General features: G+C 37.8%; 1 protein-coding gene across 1 annotated transcript in view; it reads left to right on the forward strand.

The window, feature by feature from the left end:
* The window catches only part of C8H11orf80 (chromosome 8 C11orf80 homolog), a 91,878-nt gene that overhangs the window by 35,306 nt on the left and 30,643 nt on the right, over nt 1-25,929 (forward strand). The window contains 7 exon segments of the mRNA XM_032641579.1: nt 6,572-6,681; nt 13,455-13,538; nt 14,714-14,769; nt 15,505-15,576; nt 17,053-17,180; nt 17,183-17,277; nt 24,756-24,906. Coding sequence (XP_032497470.1) covers nt 6,572-6,681; nt 13,455-13,538; nt 14,714-14,769; nt 15,505-15,576; nt 17,053-17,180; nt 17,183-17,277; nt 24,756-24,906 — 696 coding nt within the window.

The raw sequence follows: 25,929 nt of genomic DNA on the forward strand, positions 1-25,929 counted from the left end.
TTACTGGGGCTAATGGCAGACTCTGGGAGGGCTCACACCAAGGAGTACCTCCCAGAACCGCTTCCAGTGTCCTTGTCCTCACAGTGAGCCACAACCATCCCCCGCCTCTGCAGGAGACCCTCCAACACCAGCAGGTAGGTCTGGTTCAGTCTCCCCTGGGGTCACTGCTCCTTCCCCTGCGTCCTGATGTGCACACTACTTTGTGTGTGCCCTCCAAGAGTGGAGTCTCTGTTTCCCCCAGTCCTGTTGAAGTCCTGCAATCAAATCCCGCTAGCCTTCAAAGTCTGATTCTCTAGGAATTCCTCCTCCCGTTGCTGGACCCCCAGGTTGGGAAGCCTGACATGGGCTCAGAACCTTCACTCCAGTTTGTGCGTCACCCACCCAGCAGTTATGGGATTTGATTGTATTGTGATTGTGCCCCTCCTACCGTCTCACTGCAACTTCTCCTTTGTCTTTGGATGTGGGGTATCTTTTTTGGTGAGTTTCAGTGTCTTCCTGTCGATGATTGTTCAGCAGTTAGTTGTGATTCCTGTGCTCTCGCAAGAGGGAGTGAGCGCATGTCCTTCTACTCCACCATCTTGAACCAATATAAAATTTTTTTCTTCTTTTAGCTTATGTATATCGTTGGAAATAGATTAAACTACTTATGATCAGACTTGTTACAAAGAATCCCCCCTTAGCATACTTGATAATTGGCAATCTTCATAAACGCAGATTCTACATAGGTTAAGTCTGAAAGTTTTTAAAGTTGAGGTATAATTGACATGTAACATTATATTAGTTTCAGGTATACAACATAATGATTCAATATTTGTGTATATTGCAAAATGATCACCACAATTAGTCTAATTAACATCTGTCATCATATATACTTACAATTTTTTTTCTTGTTGAGAACTCTTGAGATCTACTCTTTTAGCAACTTGCAAATACGTGATACAAAAAAGGTAGTTGCCGTGCTGTACATTATACTCCCGTGACTTATTTATTTTATAACTAAATCCTTTGACATAATCTCATTGGCCTTTGATTACTTCCTTGCTTTCTGGCCCAACAAGATACCCATCTCATCTTGTACAGTTCTACTTTAGGCCCAGAATCAGCCATTTCTCCTTTTTAGTGAGCACTGGTATTTAGAGAACACATTCTGAGTACCAGGAGTGTTTGTTGCTTCTTAGTTTTTAATTACCATTTTAACAGGTGTGAGGTGGTATCTCATTGTGGTTTTGATTTGCATCTCCCTGATGATTAGTGATGTTGAGCATTTTTTCATGTACCTGTCCATCATCTGTATGCCTTTTTATGGAAAATGCCTATTCAGATCCTCTGCCTAATTTTTAATTGGGTTGTTTGTTTGCTATTGAGTTGTATGATTTCTTTATATTTTTTGGTTATTAGCTCCTTACCAGATATATGATTTGCAGATTTTTTCTTCCTTTTCATTTTGTTGATGGTTTCATTTGCTGTGAAGAAGCTTTTTAGTTTGATGTAGGTTCCACTTATTTATTTTTACTTTTGTTACCTTTGCTTTCAGTGTCAAGTTAAAAATATCATCACCAAACCCCATGTCAAGGAGGTTACCACTTATGTTTTCTTCTAGGAGTTTTATGGTTTCAGGTCTTATAGTCAAGTTTTTAATCTATTTTGAGTTAATTTTTGTGTATGGTGTAGGATAGTGTTCTAGTTTCATCCTTTTGCAGAGTATTTACATTTTTAATTTGAAAATAATTGTTGATTTATAGAAGAGTTGTAAAAACAGTACACAGAGTTCTTATATACTGTCCACCCAGATTCCTCTGCAGTAAATATTTTAACATCTGTAACATCTGTAACAGGCTTGGTTTTTTTTTTTTTTTTTTTTTTTTTTTTTGTGGTACGCGGGCCTCTCACTGTTGTGGCCTCTCCCATTGCGGAGCACAGGCTCCGGACGCGCAGGCCCAGCGGCCATGGCTCACGGGCCCAGCCGCTCCGCGGCATGTGGGATCTTCCCGGACCGGGGCACGAACCTGCGTCCCCTGCATCGGCAGGCGGACTCTCAACCACTGCGCCACCAGGGAAGCCCCCAGGCTTGGTTTTTATTGATTGCTTTTTTATATGAGTTATATTTTCCTTTTTCTTTGCATGTATATTAAATATTTATTTTCTACTGGATAATGTGATCTATATTCTGTTCTACCTCTGAAGAGTGTTGATTTTTGTTCTAGCAGACAGTTCTAGCAAGCTAATCACCCTAACCTTGTGTAGGCTTTTAAAATACATTTTAAAGGGTAGATCTATAGAAAGCCAAGTCATTTTCAAACCCCTCTAACTTGATACCACATAACCTCCAACTGTATCTTCTCTGTGAATCTTGTTGAGACTTGGTTTTAGGCTTTTTTAGGGTGGATCAGACCTTCTTCTTGAATGTGTTTTTTACTACTAAAATATTACCTTTTTGCCATCTCAGCTGGACACCATCAGTTTTATCAAGTTCTCTCCATTCTGGCTGGGCCTGAAGGCCAACATTTCCCACCATTGCTTCACCACTAATTTCTTGTTCCATTTTCAACTCCATTGCAACTGCTCTCTGGGAAATCTTATATAGTCTCACCGCTGTATGCATAGCCCAGCCCTTGGCCAAAGGCTCATGGGGAACTTCCATACAGACTTTTGGTACCCACTTCTGCACAGTTCCCTCCTCTCCAGTGCCCTGCCTTGCAGATTCCAGGTACTTTCACAACCCTGAGCTCTATTCGCTGTCTCCTCAGCTTAATGGAACCACTGTGCTCTGCTTGGGCTCCAGCTCTGTCCTCCATGGGCAGGAAAATTTCCCCAGGCAGACATCCAGGGCAATCATAGGGTCATGTCATGAGTTTCCCTTCTCTCAGGGATCACAGCTTGTGCTATTTATTGCTCAATGCCTGAAAGTAATTGCCTAGTATATTTTATCCAGTTTTATAGTAGTTTTTGGTGGGAGGGCTTATTTGGTACCAGTTATTTCATCACTGCAAAAAGGAGAAGTCCCAATATATGGTTTTGATGTATGTTCACATTGCCACAAGATTGAAGTTTTTCTATCTACTTTTTCTTTAACAGTTGAAGAGCTATGTCAATAAGTAGTTTGATATTGATATTATATCGTTCTTTCCCCCTTATCTCCACCCCATCTCAGCAAAAAGGTGCAAATGTAAACTCATTTTCAAAGATCATGCTGGTTTATTTAGTAGTTCTTTCAGCAAGGCCTTAAGGAATATAAACATATTAAGTTTCTCATTCTTTAATGGTAGTTTGGTTCTCTTAAAAGTCCAGAGACAAAGTGAATTTTCTTCAGATCTTTGAAGATAGTACTGAGTTATCCTCTGGCATCTAGCATTGTTGATGAGAAGTCTAACTCATGTTTCTTTTGGCTAATTTGATTCTCTTTTGTAGCTTTTAGGGTTTTCTCTTTATCCTTGTTATTCTGGGTTTCATTGTGGTGTGTTTAGCTGTGTGGCTCAGTCATTTTTTATTATGAGTTTTTTTAATTTTAATTTTTTTAGTGTTTTTGTCTTTTAGAAATCTGTTCTTAATGTCTTTTATCTTTTCCTTCTTTTAATTGATATATAATTCACATGTCATAAAATATACCATTTTAAAGCATATAATTCAGTGGTTTTAAGTATATTCACAAAGTTGTACAACTATCATCGCTATTTATAACATTACATTTTCATCACCCACAAAAGAAACCCTGTACCCATTAGCAGTCACTCCCCTTACCCCTACCCCCTGTCCTTTGGCAAACACTAATCTACTTTCTGTCTTTATGGATTTGCCTGTTCTAGACATTTCATATAAACAAAATAATACACTATGTGGCCTTTTGTGTCTGGCTTCTTTCACTAAGCATAATGTTTCCAAGATTCATTTATGTTAGTATGTAGCATGTAACAGTACTTCATTCCTTTCTCTGGCTGAATAATATTCCATATTTTGTTAATCTGTTCATCATTTGTTGGACATTTGGGTTGTTTCCACTTTTTCCTACTATGAATCATGCTTCTATGGACATTCAAGTACTACTTTTTCTTTTAAATATGCTCTTTTACAGTGTCTAATCTACCATCCATAGGGTTTTCATTTCAAACACTGTATCTTCAATCTCTAAGATTTCTAATAGGGTTTTTGGCTGTTACTTTCTGTTTAATTGATGGCAGTGTATTCTTGTTTCATGGCTTCTTTTTATATTTGAGGGTATAAAATACAGAGCACTTATTTTTAAAGTTCTTTTCAGATTGTTTTATTAACTCTATTTCCTCAGGTATACATTTTGTTGGTTGATATGTGTCCTATCTTTCATGGTATTGGTCTTCACTGGTTGGTAATTTTTAGTTAAGAGCTAATTGTCCATGACCCTTTTGTCCTGAACACATCCTGCATTGACAGCCTTCCAGTAGGAGGTTCTCTGGGTTGCTGAGCCATAATCTGCAGGACACGTATCTTGGATTAAACTTTGCTTGAGTGGAAAGATAAAAGGCTCTTGTATCTTAATAGAATTATAGTTCTGAGTCTTATCCGTACTTATATTACATGGCTCTAAGGCCCTCATCCTGCATCACTGATGCTGCTACTAGCATCACTTGGCTTTTAACCAACCCTCAGGTAGGCAGGTGGCATCCCTTTGGCTTTTGTTCATGTTTTGGTCCCTTGCTTATACCTCCTATGTGTGGCCTCTGTGGCTCTTGCTCTTAAACCTGTTGGTGTTGCAGTATTAGCTCCATTTTTTTTTCCATTCCATGCCTCAAACATGGGGCATCTTTGGTCCTTACTTACCATTGTGGATTCTCTCTCTCTTTTTCCTTTCTGAAGATTAGGGAAGAATACCTCTTTATTTCTGGTCTATAAAGATTTCTCTCTTCTTTTTTTCTCACTATGACTATGTTTTGTTTTGTTTTAATTTTTATTCATTCATTTATTTATTTATTTGGCTGTGTCATGCGGCATGTGGGATACTAGTTCCCCGACCAGGGATCAAACCCGCACCTCCTCCATTGGAAACGTGGAGTCTTAACCACTGGACCACAAGGGAAGTCCCTATGACTATGTTTTATTAAAATTTAAAAATACTTGTTTTATCATTTTATGTGTTTGAATGGGAAGATGAAATTTCAACATATGCTTGACTTATCTTGAAACAGAAGGCTTTTTATTTAGTTCTACTGTTTTACCTTTTCACATTTAACTCTAGTCAATCCATCTGGATTTGTTTTTGTGTGTGTGTGTGTGTATGGAGTGAGTTAATTGAAATTAATTTCCCCCAAATAACTACTCATTTAAAAAAATCATTATTAAGATTTCTAGAGAATTCCAAGTTATTGACAAACCTTTTTCTCATGTATCTACATGTTCTCCCTATTTTTCACTGTATTACTACTTTATAGGATTGAGGAACAATTTTTTCTTATTTCACAGAAAGGTAATTGAATTATAGAAAAAGGGGGTCACCCTAGGTCAGAAAGTCTGTCAGTGGTAAATCTGAAGATTGATGTAAGTCATCCTGGTTTAGTGCCAACTTCATTAAACTTCAGTGTAGCATAACCTTGCTGCCATATTATCTCAAGCTTTGTGACTGAATTATATTTGAAAAACAAACTAATGGCAAGAAGAATATTACCCATTAAGATTGATATCTAGAACTTGACCTTCTTTGAGATGGTTAAAGCTTTATTAGATAGATATATGGTATGAATGTTTTAGAAGAAAGCTGTGCTATTATTTTAGGATATATGTTATTGTTATTAAAATTTTTAAGTTGAATTCTTTTATAATATCAACATTGTCAACTTCATTTATAAGGTAGAACGTTCAGAGACTGAGATATATATTTTTATTCATATTTAGTTCTCCATTCTAATACTACTATAGAGGGGAAATAAGGGATGGCATTTTATAAAATGGGAGATTTGGGATTTTTTCCCTTTATAATATTAGTGCCAGGGTACAGAAAGAAAGAAGGATGGTGCATACTTTGAGGTTCTATTTGTTGATGATGATCCAGGACTCACTGATGCTTTGTGTAAAGAGTTCTGAATCAACATATGTAAATATACGAAGTGGTTACTTGACAATTAAATTAGCAAGAGTTTGCTTCTCTTGGGTAAAAAAAGGCATTAGGCATTAGGTAAATGCCTGAGAGGGTCATTCTTGAATTTTTCTGTTTTAAGTTCTGAATTAGCTCACTTACTGGATTTGTGTTATTAAATAATGAATTGATTTATTTAAAAATATAAGAATATCAGTTAGAGCTATCAACTCTGAAGATTTGTGGCATTGGATATGTCCTTGTGGAAATTAAGTGAAAATACAAATTGATTTAGCAAATTTTCAATTTGTGTAAAATTGAAAACGTGATTAAATGTCTTATCCCCATAAAGTAATTCTAAATGTTTAAGCAATTTGCTGATGCATAGCCATCTCCAGTCATATTTAAAATTTTGCAGATAATCTTTTCATCAGGGAAGAGACTTCTTGGCTTATCAGTTTAATAACTCCAGAAACTCTGGTGCTTATGCAAACTGCTTGTTCTATTCTGCCACCATCTCTTCTCACACAGAAATACAGTCTATACTGCCTGGACTCTCTGCAGAGCTGAGCTGGACTTCAGAGGAAACCAGTTATTCTCATGACGTGTCAGGGGTAGCACCCTTCCAGATGATTTTTGAGGCAAGTTTTGCTGTGGTTCTATAAATTAATGATGTTTTGATTCTTATTTTTCTACAAATGTAATAACAGGAAAGAAAAGCCTAGGTCTGTTATAGTTCAAAGTTGAAATGAAATAAGGCATTGGTCGCCAAACTTCCGTGTGCCGATTTTAAATCACCTGGGAGGGAGCTTTCAAAATAGTGATGTTTGTGTCCCACTTCAAGAGGTTGTGATTTAATTGGTCTAGGGTGCTGGATTAGTCTGCTTAGGCTGCCATTAAAAAAAAATGCCACAGGTTGGGTGGCGTAAACAACAGAAACTTGTTTTCTCATACTTCTGGAAGCTAGAAGTCCAAGATCAAGATACCTTGTCACTGTTCACATGACCTTTCCTCTGTATGTATGTGGAGAGAGAGCCTTCTGGTGTCTTTTCCTCTTCTTACAAGGACACCAGTCCTATCAGATTAGGGCGCCCCCCTTATGACCTCATTTAACCTTAATGACATTCTTAAGGCCCTGTCTCCAAATATAGTCACATGGAGGCTAGGGCTGCAACAGATGAATTTAGGGGGACACAATCCAGTCCGTAAGGTGTGTGGCCTGGGCTTTGGGATATTTTTAAAATCCCAGATGATTCCTAATGTGCAGGTAAATTTGAGAACCACTGAAGTAAACCATCATTTGAATTTGGATCTCCTGAAAAAGAAAATAAAAATGGATTCCCAGTGCAGATCCTATTTAGATACATTTTTATTAGGTTGGTTTAAAGATTTGTATTGATTTTTTTGTAGCCCAGATTTATGAGAGTGACAATTGAGTTCTCCATTCCCTTTAACAATTCTCGGATCCCCTATCTTGCTTCCTTTGAACTGGTAGAGACAAAGAATTAGAGTACTTTAAATGTTCTCCCAAAAAGCACTTGGGAGGCCTTTCTCCATGTTGGAACAATTATATCCTTCTTCTAAAAGGAAATGACTATGGTATCGGGACAAAAGATGTCCGTGGCTGTGCCATATCTTGTTTAGGGGAACGAAGGGTAAACAATCTGGAGCAATTAATGGTTAGTCAGCTCTAAAACTATTAATGTCAAGTAGCAATAAAAAAGCTGATTTCAGTGAGCCAAGGAAAGCAGTTCTAGAAAAGGAAATCATGTGTTTTAGCCAGTCTGAACAAACAATGGTAATTCTTATACCTAACGTATATATTATTTAAGCCTCCTGACAACTCTATGAAATGGATAGGACAAGGATTATCATCACCCCATTTTACAGATACAAGAAAACTGAAATTCAGAGAATTTGACTGACTTTCCCAAGGTCATACCAAAGTTAAGGACAGAATTAGAATCTGAATCAAAGTCTTACTCATATTGATCAGTGCTGTTTCAATATTCATTCCTTTACTCAGAAACCTGTATTTGTTCACGACAGCTTCACTGTGCTAGACAGAGTCCCAAGACATGTCACTTGATCCCAAGGAACTTGGAATCTAAAGGAAAAGATAGATAAGTAAACAACTAATTACAATGCAGTGTAATATATATCAGGATACAGGTATGCACTGATGCTGAGGTAGCTTAGAGGAACGATACCTAACCCAATGGGAAGTTGTCAAGGTCTAGAGGTCTTTGATGAGACTGAAAAACAGATTTTCTGGGTATAAGAAGTTCAGAGACTTGAAAGAACAAAAATTTATCATCAGAGTGATAAAGTTTCTTTCTTTTTTTGTTTTGTTTTTCCTTATTGCAAGAGCAGTGTTTCCCTCAGGAAAATCAAAGTGTGCATTTAGAGTACAGATAATTGACTTAATCAAGGTAGCCACTATTAACATCTTGGCGCATATTTTTTCACATAAGAGTGGGACATTTTAGTTTAAGCCTTCCAGAGCAATACAGTTCCAATCTATGGCCGTGGAAGTAGGTGGCTGGAAATGAGTGGAGGTCAAGGTCGTTGGAGTTGAGGAGGTCAGAGAATTATGAGACCAAATTGTTGCTTAGACTGGTCATCTGTTTGTATGTGGAAGTCAGCCAAGATGATGGCAGGACAGAGGATGATGGCAGTGCAGAGGAGAACTGTGAGCTTAGTGCCCAGTAATCAGTTGGTGATAGGTGGGGTGAGGTAAGAGCATTATAACCTAAGAGGAGCAAGGATTTCCTGAAAGTATTTGCTCTGTTACATCTCATTGTCTCTGATACTGTGCAGCTATTTAAAATATTTTTAAAATTTATTTATTTATTCTTTATTTTTGGTTGCGTTGAGTCTTTGTTACTGCGTGTGGGCTTTCTCTAGTTGCTGGAGCGGGGGCTACTCTTTGTTGCGGTGCACAGGCTTCTCATTGCATTGGCTTCTCTTGTTGCAGAGCATGGGCTCTAGGCGCATGGGCTTCAGTAGTTGTGGTTTTTGGGCTCAGTAGTTGTGGCGCACGGGCTTAGTTTCTCCGCGGCATGTGGAATCTTCCCGGACCAGGGCTCGACCCATGTCCCCTGCATTGGCAGGCAGATTCTTAACCACTGCGCCACCAGGGAAGTCCCTATTTAAAAGATTTTTGAATGAAGAGAATGAGAAGAGAAAAAGGGGAGGTTGTGAAAGATTTCATCATACACGTATATCTCAACTGGGAAGAAGGGTCAAGTGGCAAGGTTTATAGCAAAGGCTAGTGAATGGAGACCTCCATGAAAAAGTGGTAATAAATGATCCACTGCTTTGGGCATGTGAGGAGAGCTAATTCCAGGGAAGACTGAGGAAAACTTCATTTAAGAGAGATGCTGGTTTTGTGTTTATGCTCAGTCAGTCCTGCATCTTGGAGTCCATTAGGCTAGATAACATGTCTTTCCAAAAACAATTTGATTTTGCAAGATCTTCTTGATGAATTTATCCATTTTTGTATTTATTTTTGCCATGATACAAAATGATAAAATGGGTAGAGATATACATACATACATACAAACCTATCTATCTATCTTTGCATTTCTCTATTATCTATCATCTATCTACTTACCTATTTAAGCAAAGAGAGAGAGAGACAGAGACACTGACTTTCTTTTAGAAAGTCATATAGAGCCCATAACCACATAAGTTCATATTTGAAAATATAAAACAGCTCCCATATTGTATCATATGATTAGACTTGTATTTAAAGGCTGAAACATGTGATTCAATAGTAGTTTCCGCTGCCCAGGGCTGGCAGCATATGTTTTTTCCTAACAACATGTAAGTAAATTCACTGCTTCTGAAGGTGTGTCAGGCCTGGGGTACTGGGTTTCTAACACCCAACTGTAAAAGGCTGTAAAAGACTGTGTAGTGTCTCTTTCTTTCTTTCTTCCTTCCTTCCTTCCTTCCTTCCTTCCTTCCTCCCTTCCTTTCCTTCCTTCCTTCCTTCCTTCCTTCCTTCCTTCCTTCCTTCCTTCCTTCCTTCCTTCCTTCTTTCTTTCTTTCTTTCTTTCTTTCTTTCTTTCTTTCTTTCTTTCTTTCTTTCTTTCCTTCCTTCTTTCTTTCTTTCTCTCTCTCTCTCTTTCTCTCTCTCTCTCTCAATAATTTATGAGTAGATCTTAAAAGGAGCTATTTGCTTTGTGTTAAGTATCCTCCACTGACCTGACATTATGTCACTTTATCTTCTCAGTCTGGATTAGATGCCAATTATTCTTGTGTATTTCTTTAGCATCTCTTATATATTTAAATCATAAAGCTTCTTCACATTGTCATATAAATTATTTATTTTGTCTTTCTCTTCTTCTTAAGTGTAAACTCTTCAAATTCAGAGATTGTTTTATTTATCTCTGTAAGCCTAAGTACATGATAAGCTACATTAAGTGTTTTATCAGTGAATAAATACACATACATATTCAGTAGTCATGTTTAAGCATTGCCCATCAGGCTCCATAAAAAATAATGATAGATTACGTAGTATCTGATTCAGATAGCTATGTGTACAGAAAATGAACATTCTTGGAAAGGCAGCATTTCATAGTGAAATGTGGGCTCTGGAGTCAGATCTAGGTTTGAATCCCAGTTCTGCCACTTAATTAGCTATGTGTGACCTTGGACAAATTAATTCGCTTATTTAGTCATTATCCTCATCCATAAAGTGGGGGTATTTCCTACTTGTATATAAACTGCTTGGCATGTAGCAGGTGTTCAGTAAATGGTAGTTCCCATCCTTACTAATTGTAGACCCTCTCTGGTAGCTGCTCAAGGAACTTTCACTTACTTGGTTGCCTTACTGCTAGATATAATTAAGCCCTTTCTGTGATATACCCTATAATCACTAAAGCTACAAAAGTTTGAAACTGTTCCAAGAAGTTGTTTTGGAAGTGTTAAGTATAGGAAATGCTTTCAAGAGACCATTGCTTTTCTACTATTTGAACATTTTATAATAAAAAATTTTAAAAGAAGGATGTGACTATGGTATGTATGCTGCAATTACTGTTTAATTACTGCTGTTTACATGTGTGAATAATCCTAGATTTGTTTCCAGAATTTTTTAATAATCCCCATCCACTTTTCTAATACTTTCAAATATTTTTATAATAGTTTTTCTAATTATCCCCACCCATTGCACAGTTCTTTTTTTTTTTTTTAAACGACAGTAATCATTTATTATGTCTCACAATTTCTGTGGGTCAGGAATTGGGGTGCTAAATTTTGGTTCAGGGTCTCCCATAAAGTTGCAGGCAGATGTCAGCTGGGGCTGCCATTGCACAGTTCTTGATCTCTTTTTCAGTGTACTTATAAAGAGTATTATATTTCTTTTTATTTTTTAAATTTTTATTTATTTATATTGTGGTATGCGGGCCTCTCACTGTTGTGGCCTCTCCCATTGCGGAGCACAGGCTCTGGACGCGCAGGCTCAGCGGCCATGGCTCACGGGCCCAGCCGCTCCGCGGCATGTGGGATCCTCCCGGACCGGGGCACGAACCCGTGTCTCCTGCATCGGCAGGCGGACTCTCAACCACTGCGCCACCAGGGAAGCCCATAAAGAGTATTATTCTTCATTAGATATTTACATGTTTCTTCTTTATTGTGTTATGAGAATTTTGGGGTCTGGGACCTTTTTTCTCCTTTAATATACACCTAGTACATGGCTCTGTATTTTCTGAGCCATTAATAAGAACTTACTGGTTGGACTTCCCTGCTGGTGCAGTGGTTAAGAATCCGCCTGCCAGTGCAGGGAACACAGGTTTGAGCCCTCATCTGGGAAGATCCCACATGCTGCAGAGCAACTAAGCCCGTGCGGCACAACTACTGAGCCTGCACACCTAGAGCCTGTGCTCCTCAACAAGAGAAGCCACCACAATAAGAAGCCCGCGCACCACAATGAAGAGGAGACCCCGCTCGCTGCAACTAGAGAAAGCCCGCGCGCAGCAGTGAAGACCCAACGCAGCCAAAAATAAAAAATTATATAAATAAATAAATTTATTAAAAAAAGAAAAGAAAAAGAACTTACTTACTGATTTCTGACTCTATTTCTTCTTCATTGACTTCTCCATTTTTTCGGAAACGCATTTTAACTTCGGTTTTAGGGACACTATATTAAATATAGTATAGGAAAGTGGTTAATACTAAAGCTTTGGAGCCAGATCAGGCACACCTTGGCAAAGTTGTTTAACCTCTTTGAAATTCATTTTTTTTAATCCATAAAATGTAGGTTATATATACCTAATATGGTTTCTGTGAGGGGTAAATGAGGTAATATAAGTAAAATATTTAGTACCATTCCTGGAATAGAGAAAGCCCTCATTAAGTGATAAATCTTATTATATTTGTATGGAGGTATCAGGGTATATTGGAAAGAGCATGGACAATTGTTTTTAGATAGACTTAGGGTCAAATTCTGGCTCTATTACTGAACATCTTAGGCAAGTTGCATAACTTCTCTGAGCCTCATTTTTTGGTTGTTTTTTTTTTGCCGCGCTGCAGGGCTTGCAGGGCCTGAAGGGATCTTATTTCCCCGGCCAGGGATTGAACATGTGCCCTTGGCAGTGAAACCTCGGAGTCCTAACCCCTGGACCTCAAGGGAATTCTGAGCCTCATTTTTTTTAATCTATAAAGAGGGGATTGTAATACCTGACTTGAGGATTGTTGTAGATATAGCACCTGCACATTGCTTGCCACATAGTAGGCATTCATCAAGTGGTATCTATTATTGTTACCATGTCTAACATATATTTTCAGATTATTCTTTGGTCTTTAAAACAGTTTTGTGAGGTTGAAAGGCTAAGTTTTATGCCTGTTTTGCAGATTAGGAAATAAGGTCCGGAGAAGTTAAGTGATTTTTTTTCATGATTACTGCAGTAATTTTTATAGAGCCAGTATTAGAACACAGGTCTTCTGACTTCTGAGCTTTCTGCTTTGCAGCTTTTCCTTAAATACAAATGTTTGGATGAATGGATTAAGGTTTAAAAATAGGTTCTTTTTAGTGCCTGTTCCTTTGACTCCACTCAGATTCTTAATACAGATTGACCCACATTAGAATAGTAAAGATAGAGTTACTCTTCTCAGCTCCAATCTAAATTACTTTTAAATTTGTTCCAAAAGGTGGTTTTGAGATTGTGGGTTTCACTCTGGTATTTGTTCACGTCTCCTGAAGTTCCATGAAATTAGGTACCTTAGCCCAAGAAGTGATGGCTATTAGATTACTTTTGGTGTTCAGTTTTCAGACCCAAAGATGTTTCCCCTTGGATGTCTGAAAAGCTTTCTGAGGTGTAGTTACTTTTATAAGAAGAAATACCATAATTTAATTCACTTGTGCTCTTGGGTTTGTGTATGTGCAGTGGATGTTTTTGTTATGTTGTTACAGGTTCATGAAAAGCCCAGAACTTTGATGACAGATAGCCTGGTTATAAAGAATTTTTTACGCAAAGTCATCACTGTGCTCCCCAAGGTAAGCTGTTCTTTTGCACAATAACGATTCTCTTGTTTAAGTCATATGTTTTTAAAAGACCTCTACTCTGTAGGGCATGGAAGGATCTGATTGGTCCTCTTTCTTTTAATTACAATGATTAAAAGTTTTAATATTGAATTGATTTGGTTCCTGTATCCCTAAGGCAGGCTTGATGTTGGTCATGTGACATAGTTGAGAGCCCTTGGATATAGAGAGAACTTTCTTTTGGGTTCTTATTTTCACTGCCTTACTGTTTTATTGTATCACTTTGGATACGTCGTTTCCCTCTTCTGCGCTTCATTTTTTTTTAAACCTGGATGATAAACTTTGCTGATTATCTCCTTTTTTTCTAAAGTGACTATAAGAGCAACTAAGGAAATTTTGATAAAATACTTTGAACTCTGGAAAGCTAAAATTTTTATTATTACCTGTAGTTTGATATGTTCATAAAGTTGCACACAAGTATGCTATATAACTTCCCCTTTTTTTCTGGCATGTTTCCTACTTTTTCTGTCTTAAGCAGGATTCAGTACTTAATTGTTTGCCAGTCATTCTTCCAAGTGCTCTCCACGTACTCACTCATTCAACCCTGCCAACACCCCTTGTGAAGTAGGTTTTATCATCATTCCCATTTTATAGCCAAGGAAATATGGTACAGAGGTTAAATCACTTGCAGGGCCAGGATTTGAAATGAGGCAGTCTGGCTCTAGAGTTCCTTATTACCCATTATATTATATAGAAAAAAAATAGAGGTTGAAGGTATAAAATATTTAGAACAGTGAAGTAAATTGGAAGGAGGACATAAGAGATGGGGATAGGGGAAGAAAAAACAAAGAAAAAAGCATGGAATATTCCATATATGAAAACAATGGAAACAATAGAGAGAAAAATTGATAATTCATTTAAGAAGGGGAGAAGAGATACATTAGGAGAACAGCAGAGGACAAAAGGGTAGTATTTCCTCATAATTTGTGACTACTTGGAATTGTAATGTAGAACGCAATGTATTTAAGATGCAGAATTTGAACACAGACAAGTGTTAAGTATGTTTAGGGAAAGTGCAATGGAAAAAAAAAGGTGATACAAAGAATATCTTCTCCTTTAGGAATTGAGTATGGAAAATTTTAATCCCTATTCTGGTTCATGTTAAATATCACACCCCATTTATTTTGCAGATTAGATTTAATTTTAGTGTAAAGGTGAATGGAATCCTCTCCATGGAGATCTTTGGGTAAGTCCTTAATCCATGGCTTAAGTTTATGCAGTGGCTCTACAATTTTTCTCAGTCATTATTGTTCTATTATTTCCAGTGGGTTCACAGTTTGATTTCTTGACTCGAAGTCACTTTGAAACTAATTTTCTGAGACCCCGCCCCCCACATTTTCTTATTGTAGATTAGTTCTTTTTTTAATAAATTTATTTATATTACTTTTGGCTGTGTTGGGTCTTTGTTGCTGCATGTAGGCTTTCTCTAGCTGTGGCGAGTGGGGGCTACTCTTCGTGGCGGTGTGCAGGCTTCTCATTGCGGTGGCTTTTCTAGTTGAGGAGCACGGGCTCTAGGCGCCTGGGCTTCAGTAGTTGTGGCACACGAGCTCAGTAGTTGTGGCTCGCGGGCTCTGGAGCTCAGGCTCAGTAGTTGTGGCGCACAGGCCTAGTTGCTCCGTGGCATGTGGGGTCTTCCTGGACCAGGGCTTGAACCCGTGTCTCCTGCATTGGCAGGAGGACTCCCAACCACTGTGCCACCAGGGAAGCCCTCTAGATTAGTTTTTAACAAGTAGATTAAACCTTTCATGACTTTCCCTTTCACTAGGATGAGAAAACTTAAAAATAGACATTTTCCCCTTGGTTAATTGGTTACTAAATTTCAGTAATTTCTGGGGTTGGTACTCATGGGCCAAAATTTGTAAGAGGCAGAGATTGGTTTTAGAATCTTTGAGATATGGCTTAGCTTTTCTTTGCTTTGCAGGGCAGAGAATGAACCTACTTTGAACCTGTCAAATGGAATTGCGCTTGTCGTAAACCATCAGCATTATGTGAGGTGAAGGGGAAAGCATTGTTGTCCCTCTCCATGTTTTACTCTCTTACTATGAGTATGAATGTGGGCAGAAATTGAAAATGGTCTCAGTTGTCAATTCTTAGTGCCAAGTGTCAGATTCTCTGTAAGAAAATTGAAAGTAAAAATTTTAAGCTATCTGTATTGAAAATGATGATTATTCCTGGCTCCTTGAATATATTCTAATTGACCTGAGGACATGCATGTTCCTTCTCCTCTCCATGCCTTAATTTCTTCTGTAAATGAAACAAAACAAACTCTGCTAACTCCAATCCCATTTAGACATGAGAAGAGAGGAATGACTTTAGAGATTACTTGAACTCTTGGCTAGAGAGATACTATGACTGCAAAGGAATTCTTTGTATATTATTGCTTGTGTATTAGCATTTTGCATAGGTTTAGAAATCATCTTTCTTCCCACCTCTACCTTTTTCAGACTGCAAAGAAATCCATGGAGGAGGTGGAAAATAAATGGAGTAGAACCCTGTGCTTTGCCTTCCTGTACTATCCAGTTACCACAGAACCCAAAGTGAACATGAATTATAGCAAGAAAATGCCTAACTTATGTTTAAGTCCAGCGAATCTATTCTTTATTCAATAGTTTCTGCTTCCACTTATATGCCCTGGATCAACACTGGTAGTCATAGGATCTTAAGGCTTGAAGAGACTGCCTATGGTTTTTCAGTCTGTTTTCTTACTTTTGACCAAAATTACCTCTCACATTAGACTGTTTTATTCTTTAATATCTGCAGGACACAAAACCCCCACCTCACATCTTTATTTAGTAATCTTCTAGTATCATACAATCCCTACAGGCAGACAGCCTTGCTATCATAGATTGACTGAAAGAGTTTAAGCCTCTAAGCCAATGTTTGTGGACATATTTCCCTGGGTGACCTGATTAGTTTAGAGAAAGGGGGAAAGGTTCATTAACATTTCTTTTCTGTTTAGAAAAGAGCTGTTGGAAAGTAAGCAAATACCAAATTTCACTAGATTCTTTCTAGAAGAGAAAGATGTCCCAATTTTTTCTCATTACTCTACCAAATAGTAACCTCAGACTTCTTCAGGGGAAGGTGTAGCATGTGTAAAAGCAGAAACCTAAGTATCATGAGGCCAGTTTTTAGGCCAGTTGTGATTCAGGGGCCCCTGACCCCCACCCCCACCATGCTGATCTTTGAATGATCTTGGAAACTTCTGCTCAGAACCATAGAGTAGTTTTAGTGGCGGGAATATACTTTTGAGAATATAAAACTGCATTGGTGGCAGCAAAAGCAGGAGCCATGCTATAATTCCTGAAATGCCAATTGTCTATTTTTTCCATTCCCTGTGATTCACTGAGTGGGACAACAAGTTACTTATACCAACAAAATTTATGTGGTGGATGATATGGTTATACATATGCTAGAGGTTATAAAAAGAATTTTGAATTCCCTTCAAAATAACTTCTTAAGAGGGACAAAGCTAAATTTGTCTTACCTGTTTTTTGACAGTACACCAAAAATTTGGTACAACTGAATTACTCTGCAGCAGAATCCATCCTGTGCTAGGACATCCAGTAATGCTCTTCATCCCTGATGATGTGGCTAAAATGGGCTTGTTGGGGAGCTGATACTGACTCCAGCTGCTGCTCTCTGTCCTTGCCCAAAGGTCTTTTCCAACCAGCTGAATAGGATTTCTTCAGCTTCCATATCCTTTTGATGACAGAGTCCACCAAAATGTCAAATTCATTGTCTTTGAAAATGGATTTTTATATTTCAATTCTAGAAAAGCCTCTAGCATATAAACTCTGTATCTAGAAGCTGGTACGATTTGTATAAAAACACAAAATCCAATATGAAAGCTAAGCTTGAGAATTTTTTCCAAGAAAACTTTAAACTATAAAATATGACAAGTGCCACACTGTTTTCATATAATCCAGTCTGACTGAAGCATGGAATGAATGGTGCAAGAGGGAGAGATGAGGCTGGAAAAGTAGTTTGGGGTTGAATATGGTGGATCTTGAGTGCCACACTAAGGAGTGTGAACTTTATTCTCTATATAATGGGAAACCATTAAATGTTTTAGGAATCTCTAGCAGCCTTGTACAGGATGGGTGGGAGAGAGGCGTCAGTAATCACTAATTAAATAAGTGAGTGAGCTGGGCAAGAGCTATTAAGTGCATGAATTAAAAGTGTGATGAGCATGGAAAGGAGAGACTTATCACTGGAAGGAATCAACATGATGAGGTAACCAGCTCGTTGTTTGGCTAGGGAGAGATTAGGGGCAGAGAATGGCTAAAGTTGATGTCAAGAACTCTATATCCAGAATAGGCAAATTTATAGAGACAGAAAATAGATGGGGAATGATTCTCCTGGGGAGTGATAAAAATGTCCTAGAACTGATAGTGGTGATGGTTGCACAACTTTTTGAATATACTAAAACCAATTTAATGTACACTTTAAATGGGTGATTTTGTATGATATGTAAATTAAATCTCAGTAAAGCTGTTAAAAAAGATTCCATAGAGGCCAACCAGAATAATGATACTGGCAATAAGATCTGAGGAGTGAAGAAGATTAGTTTGGCTTTACATAAGTTGCATTTATGGTGCCTGCAGGGCATCCTTTAAAAATGGCGAGCAGGCATATAGAAATTTTGGTCTGGAATTGGAAGTGGTCATATTTAGAGAAATAGATTTTAGAGCCTCAGAGTTTCCTCCATAGGTAACTATAGTATAGTATAGTGCTATGGCTAGAGCATGACACAGGAGTAAAAATGCTAGATTCACCACGAATCAGCTGTGTGACTTTGCACAACTTACTCAACCAGCCTAAGCCTTTATTTCCTCAGCTTTAGTATGGGGATAATAATACCTACCTCATAGACTCTATATTTCCCTTGCAAAGGTTTCTCTTGTTGTTGTTCTTTTGGGGTTTGTTTGTTTTAGGGTTAACTATATAATAACCATGTGAAGCTCCCAGCATATTGCCTGACACATAATATAAGTGTTTGATAAATGTTCAGTATTATTATGGTTATATGATTGAAGCTGTAGGAGTAAAGGAAGTTTGTAATAGAGTATAAGAACAAGAACAGAAGAGGGCCAAGGTGCTGGTATGTTAAATGTCAGCGAGGACGTCTTTAAGGAGGAAGAAGGAGCCAGGATAGTGATAAACACGTGCGTGGACATTTCATATTTTAAAACATGCTTTTTCTTAATATCTAGATCATTACGGAAGAGTATAAATAAAATATGAAAGTTTCTCTTCGTCCTCATCCCATTCTCAAGAGGGGAATAAGACAAATTTTCTATCCTCTTGGAGTTTACATTTTCATGGGAAAATTTAATAAATAATGGATGTTAGGTAGTGATAAGTGCAGTGAAGATAAAATAATGTGGGTAAAGAGATAATGATGGGAATGTCATTTTAAATATTATGGTCAAGTGAAGACTCCAGGGAGGTGATGTTTTAGTAAAGAGAGAGAGCTAACTATGAAAACTGGTGGGATTTCAGTTTCTGAAAATGGCCAAACTAGGTAATTTAGACCAACCCTCCTAATGAAGACAAAGGCTGGATGAAATACCAAGACATCATAAAAGTATCTAACAGCTAGTGAATAGGAAGGAATTTCTGGGCTGTGATTTAGGAAAGAGAGGAATTTACAAAAAGCTGAGCCCAGCCACTGAGGGCTTCTTTTGCCCTAGGGTCATTTGCCAATTAGAGCAAGTAGGCTGAGAGACTAAGACAACTTCTGAATCAACGCAGGAGAAGAAGGCCAAAGAGTCAGGGCCCTGCTGAGCTGGGAGTGCTGTTAAAGACACCTCTTGTTTTGGACAGGGATAAGTAAAAGGCTATACTTTTAAAGGAGTAGGTGAACCTGAAATAAACCAGCCTTCAGTGGTGTGCATTTATTTTGGGGGGTGGTTTAGGCAGGCCAGAAATCTTAAACTTTTGAAATTGGTTTAAGGTGATTCTAAATTCTAATTCTCCCAGATGCCCTTGTAGAAAAGCAAACAGAAATTCTTGCTAGAGGAGATAACTGCATCTATGCTTCAGATTATTAACAGATACTTAAATATAACATCCAGCTCCATGTGCATGCACACATTAACATATACACACACACACACAATCAGGTACAAGAGAAGACAAGGAGGCGTGAACAAGAGCTAACCAAAAACAAAAGCAACAGCAACATCGCACTGGGACTCCAGCTAATTGCTAATACCAGATACGATTTTAAAAATAAAAAAATATGCTTACTATGTTTACGAAAATGAAGGCAAGCTTAAAATTTTGCCAGAGAAACTTGAACGATTTGAATGTGGACATAATTTTAAAAAAGAACCAAACAAAATTGTAGAACCACAAATATACAATAACCAATAATATGAAATTCAGTAGTAGGCAGAATTTAACAGCAAATTAGACAGAGGCCATAAACTGAATATTTACGAACTAAAATAGAAGGATAGGCAAAAAACTGAGCAAATGCAAAATAACAAAGTGAGACAAAGGATGGAGGAAATACAGAAGAGGTAAACAGTGAGAGGAAACAGTGAGACTTCTAATGTTACATTTAATTCATGTTCCAGAGGAGAAGAGAGAGAAAAATGGGGCAGAAAACTATATTGAAGAGTTAATGGCTGAAGCAACTAAAACAGATTTCAAGCTGAACAATCAAGCAGGATAAATAAAAAGATATCCACTCCTTGGGACTTCCCTTGGTGACACCAGTGGTTAAGAATCCGCCTGCCAATGCAGGGGATATGGGTTCGAGCCTGGTTCCTGGGAAGATCCCACATGCCGCTGAGCAACTAAGCCTGTGTTGCCCCAACTACTGACCCCACATGCCACAACTACTGAAGCCCATGTGCCTAGAGCCTGTGCTCTGCCAACAAGAAAAGCCACCACAACGAGAAGCCCCACGCACTGCAGCGAAGAGATAGCTCCCGCTCGCTGCAACTAAAGAAAGCCCATGTGCAGCAACGAAGACCCAACGCAGCCAAAATAAATAAATAAATTTATAAAAAATATATATCTGTCTATATATCCACACCTTCTAGAAGATCAAAGACAAAAAGAAAACCTTAAAATCACCCAGGGAAGACAGATTGTCTTCAAAAGAGAAACTGACAGCTGACTTCCTCATACCAACAGAAAGTAGTAGAATAATAGTGTTAATGTCCTGACATAAACTAATCATCAACCTAGAATTCCATACCCAGTAAAATATTCTTTCAAGATAAAAGGTAATGAACCTACCGTGTATATTATATTACTGTCCTAATCCATACAAGAAGAAGAATTAATTCAACTGACTAGAGCAGTGTTTTTGACGTACATCTTGGTGGGATATTCTAAGGATAAATGAACTGCAAAGAACTCTTAAAATTCATTAAGTGGTCTGATTCTTAGTAATAATATTGGTATTATTATATTGAAATGTGTGCATACGTATATGTAAAAACAAATAAGCTAATTAATGTGTTAACATTGTTAGGAACCAAATTTTTTTAGCATAAGATAGAAGATATAATGAGTGTAAATTCAAAGAAATAAGAATCTTTAAAGTAAACTTTGAGACAGAATTGAAAATACCAATGTGAATCCCCAATTTTTCTGACTTTAAAAATTATATATTTCTTAGCTCTGTCCACTAAAAAAAACCTTAGAGCAATGAACACTCGTGGTACTCAGAATGTGTCCTCTAAATACCACTGCTCACTAAAAAGGAGAAGTGGCTGATTCTGGGCCCTAAAGTAGAAATGTACAAGATGAGCTGGGTATCTTGTTGGGCAGAAAGCAAGGAAGTTATCAAAGGGCCAATGAGATTGTGTCAAAGGAATTTAGGAACTTCCACTTCCAGCCATGATCAAATAACAGGGACTGGATTTATTTTCCTACCCTGAAACAGCTAGAAAAAATGGACAAATTATATTAAACAACAGTTTTCAGGTATTACACAACAGATAATGCAAGACAGTGGTTCTAGAAGGAGGAGAAACAAACAAGTGAACCCTGTGTTTGCCCCCACTGTACTGTCTAGAGAGAATTTCCCAGGCTACACCACCAGGAGGGGATACCCAACTGGAGTCTGGTGGATCTCTCTGAGTTGAGGAGACAAAGTTCAAAATTCAGGGAGGTCTAGACAGCTAGGATTTATAGAAAAGAGTACTGAAGAGGAAATAAATACATAGAAATAGAGCTCCAGACAGAAGAGAATCCCTGGAATGCACACAGAGCTGGGAATAGTTCCTGTTCCTATCAGGCAGAGTGCGAGAAGCTCATACTTCTTAAGGGCATGAGGTGAAGTCTTAAGAAGGCTTTGCCTGAGTAGTGGGGAAAAGTTAGCCATAGCCTACAGGATTCTCTAGTCCCACGTATCAAAGCTTAAATGTAAGACCAATAAGACTGAAACTGTTTCCAAATAACTTTACAGTGTCCCAGAAAAAAAGTTCAAGAATATTTATAGGAATACAAAAATATTCTGCACCCAAAAAGGTAATCTTCACAATGCTGGGCATCCAATAAGAAATTACTTGGCATGCAAACAAGCAGGGAAATAGGGCCCATAATGAAAGAAAATTTTCAATCAATGGAAGCCTACCCAGAAATGACACAGGTGATAGAATTAGTAAACAAGGACATTAAAACAGTTATAACTGTATTCCATGTTCAAAAGTGAGAGTAAAGATTGAACATACTAAATAAAGAGGTGAAAGAGATTTTTTAAAGACCCAAACTGAACTTCTAGAGGAAAAAAATATAATTTTCAGGATGAAACTAATACTGAATGAAATTGATGGCAGATTTACACATTGCAGAAGGAAAGATTAGTGAACTTGAAGACACAAAACTAGAAACTAACTAAAGTGAAATAAAAAAAGACTCTAAAAAATAAACAAAGCATCAGTGAACTGTGAGATAACTTCAAGTGGCCTAATTCAGGGATGTGTAACTGGAGTCCTGCAGGGAGGCAAGGCAGATAAAACATTTGAGGAAATAATGTTCCCCAAATTTCCAATTTGATGAAAACTATAAACCTGCAGATCCAAGAAGATCAATGAACCCTAAACGTAAGAAACGTGAAGAAAATTATACCAAGCCACACCATAATCAAATTGCTTAAAGCCAGTAGTAAAGAAAAAAAATCTTAAAAACAGCTAGAGATAAAAAGACACATTACATATTGAGGAACAAAGATAAGAAATACCACAGATTTCTCACTGGAAACAGTATAAGCTAGAAGAAAATGGAGCAACATCTTTAATAAAAGAAAACTGTTAATGTGGGATTCTATACTAAGAGGAAATAACTTTTCAAAAATGAAGGCATAAATTAGATAACTAATAAGAACCTGCTGTATAAAAAATAAATAAAATAAAATTCAGAAAAAAAAATAAGGCAAAATAAAGAATAATTTCAGATGTACCAAAGTCTTCATCACCAGGAGACCTGTATTATTAAGAAATGTTAAAGGAAATGCTTTAGGCAGAAGGAAGATGGTACCAGATGGAATTCTGGATCTACTCAAATAAAGACGAGCACTGGAAATCATAACTATTTTGGGTAGATATAAAAGATTTTTGCCCTATTTAAAAAACCTCTTCAAAAGATAATTGACTGTTCAAAAATATCAACAGTGTATAAGACTTACAACATGTGTAGAAGTAAAATGTGTGACAACAGCACTAAGGCCAAGAGGGGAGAAATGGAAGTACATTGTTGAAGGATTCTCATACTATACATGTGTGAACTGTTACGGTATCACTTGAAGGCAGACTGTGATAAGTTAGAGTTGTATACTGTAAAGCCTAAAGCAATCCCTAAGTTAATACCACAAAGAGTTATAACTAATAAGTCAGAAAAAGGGATAAAATGGAGTTATAAAAAATACCCAATCCAAAAATAGAAAAGAAGAAAAAGGAAATAAAATATAGGAACAAATAGAAAACAGGTAACAGGATGCTAGATTTAAACTCAGCCATAACAGTATTCATATTAAATGTAAATAGTTTAAACAACCCAATTAAAAGACATTCACACATTTTGACTCTTCGGATATTTCACTCTTATTCTGAGTTTGCAGCACCTAAAATCTCCCCTGGCTCTAAATAGTGAATGTGTTGGCCTTAGCTCAAGTGTTAATGCCTTCTTGGATTTGTGATGGAGACTTCATTCATAGGCACTGCCTCCCTTTGCTCTGTTGTGACTTTCAGTAATGCCCCAGTCCCTACTGGGTAAGGATTTTAATCTTCACACTTAATGCCTCATGTTTACCCTATGAAAAAGAGGATGAAAACAGAAAGATACAGGACAATATATATTCTGGTCTTATTAGCCTTGGTTCAGGGGACAACAAAGTTTAGGCAGTGGTTCTTAACTGGGTGATTTTGCCCTCAGAGGACATTAGGCAATGGCTGGAGACATTTTGATCCTTATGACTGGAGGGAGAGGTGATATTGGCATCTAGTGGGTAGAGGCCAGGGAAGCTGCAAAACATCCTACAATGCACAGGACAGCCCCACAATAAAGAATCATCTGGCCCAAAGCGTCAACGTGCCGAGGTTGAGAAACACTGGGTTACAGGGAGGGTGAGGGTAGGAATGAGAAGTCAAGAGAAAGAAACCATTTAAGGGCCTACCTTCCTTAGTCTTGGTTAGAGAGTAGGTTGGAGAAGGTGAAGTGTTTCCCTCTCAATCTGAATATACTTAAATACTTACTGGGAAATATTGCTTTGTATATACTTTCATTCTAGCATGTATCATATCATATTACAGTTTACTGATTTTTACATGTATCTCCCATACTATAAATATAACTTGAAGGTAAGTATTAAATCTGTATATTCATCTTTATATCCCCAGAACTTAGTACAGTGTAGTGTTTAGCCTGTGGTACCATTCAAACCTATGATTTAATGAGTAGGAGAGTAAATAAACGAATTGTCCCAAAACTATATTTGTAGCTCACACTCATTAAACCCAAAATAATTCCTGGGGATTCTAGTGGATCTATCTCTGGCGCCTCACACCTATCCTAATGTGGAAAAGGCTTAATATGTAATCGCCTAGCACACTAGTTTATTTCTGAGAGTGTGAACCAGGTCAGTGTTTGTTTTATGCATTTAAACACAGTTATAAGAAACTAAAAATTTGCAATTTTCTTTAGCAACTATACATATTTCTATATGGACCTTCAGGTCTGCCTCTGATATTGCTAAATCCGGAGCAGCCAACTTCTACTATCTTCAAAGATACCTCTTATTTCATTAACTGGAAGAAATACCACTTGTGTATGGTGCCCAATTTGGATTTCAATTTCGATAGAGGTAAATCTCCCTCTCTTTGTTTGCATAGGAATAAAGAACTCTGGAGAATATTAGAGAAACGCAAGGAAATATAAATAGCAAGTGTATATAAGAATAGGACCGGGCTTCCCTGGTGGCGTAGTGGTTGAGAGTCCGCCTGCCGATGCAAGGGACACGGGTTCGTGCCCCGGTCCGGGAAGATCTCACATGCCGTGGAGCTGGGCCCGTGAGCCATGGCTGCTGAGCCTGTGCTCCGCAGCAGGAGAGGCCACAACAGTGAAAGGCCCGCGTACCGCAAAAAAAAAAAAAAAAAAAAAGAATAGGACCTAGTGATCTGATGGCTTAGGTTGGGGGTTACAGGTGGGAGTCTGGCTAAGTTTGAGATTCCACATGAAGTGAGTCAAACAGGTGTCAACAGGCAAAGCCCCATCAGAGCCTAACCGTTCTGGCATTATGTGTTGATGCTGGTTCTCCTCATTTCTACTGCCTTCTCTATTCCTGGCCCTCTTGATGTAGTCAGTGGGCCTTCACCTTCCAGGGACTTGTTCAGAGGGTTTCTATTGTACCTTAATCCATCAACTCTGGGGTTTTAGAAAGGTTAGTAAAGTTGCAAGGACATCTTTGAACTATCGTGGAAGAGAAATATTTCCCAATGGAATGAAAAAGTCCATATAAAATTACTTAGAAAAATTGTAATACTACGTAAAAGCAAGGCAGGAGTATAAACCATATAGTGATAAACCTAGGAAGCTGACTGTACTATTCATATAGAGCCTAATCACATTGGCTTTGGATGAATCATACTGAAATTGGATGCTTAATAATTAGACCAACAAATAAAACTGAGAAATAGGAATATGCAACCATGAGCTGATGTCTAGGAGCTTTATAGTCTTGAGTTTGACTGTTGTTAGCTAGAATCCTTTGAAATTTAGAAGGCAGTCTGTTCAACTGGATCCTGAGGAAGTTCACCAGTAGCGAGGAGGTATTCTAGAGTTGTGACTGGTATGAGAAGATTGAAGCCTGCCAGTATAGGGAAGTATT

Source organism: Phocoena sinus, chromosome 8 (genome assembly GCF_008692025.1).
Source record: "Phocoena sinus isolate mPhoSin1 chromosome 8, mPhoSin1.pri, whole genome shotgun sequence".
Lineage (NCBI taxonomy): Eukaryota > Metazoa > Chordata > Mammalia > Artiodactyla > Phocoenidae > Phocoena > Phocoena sinus.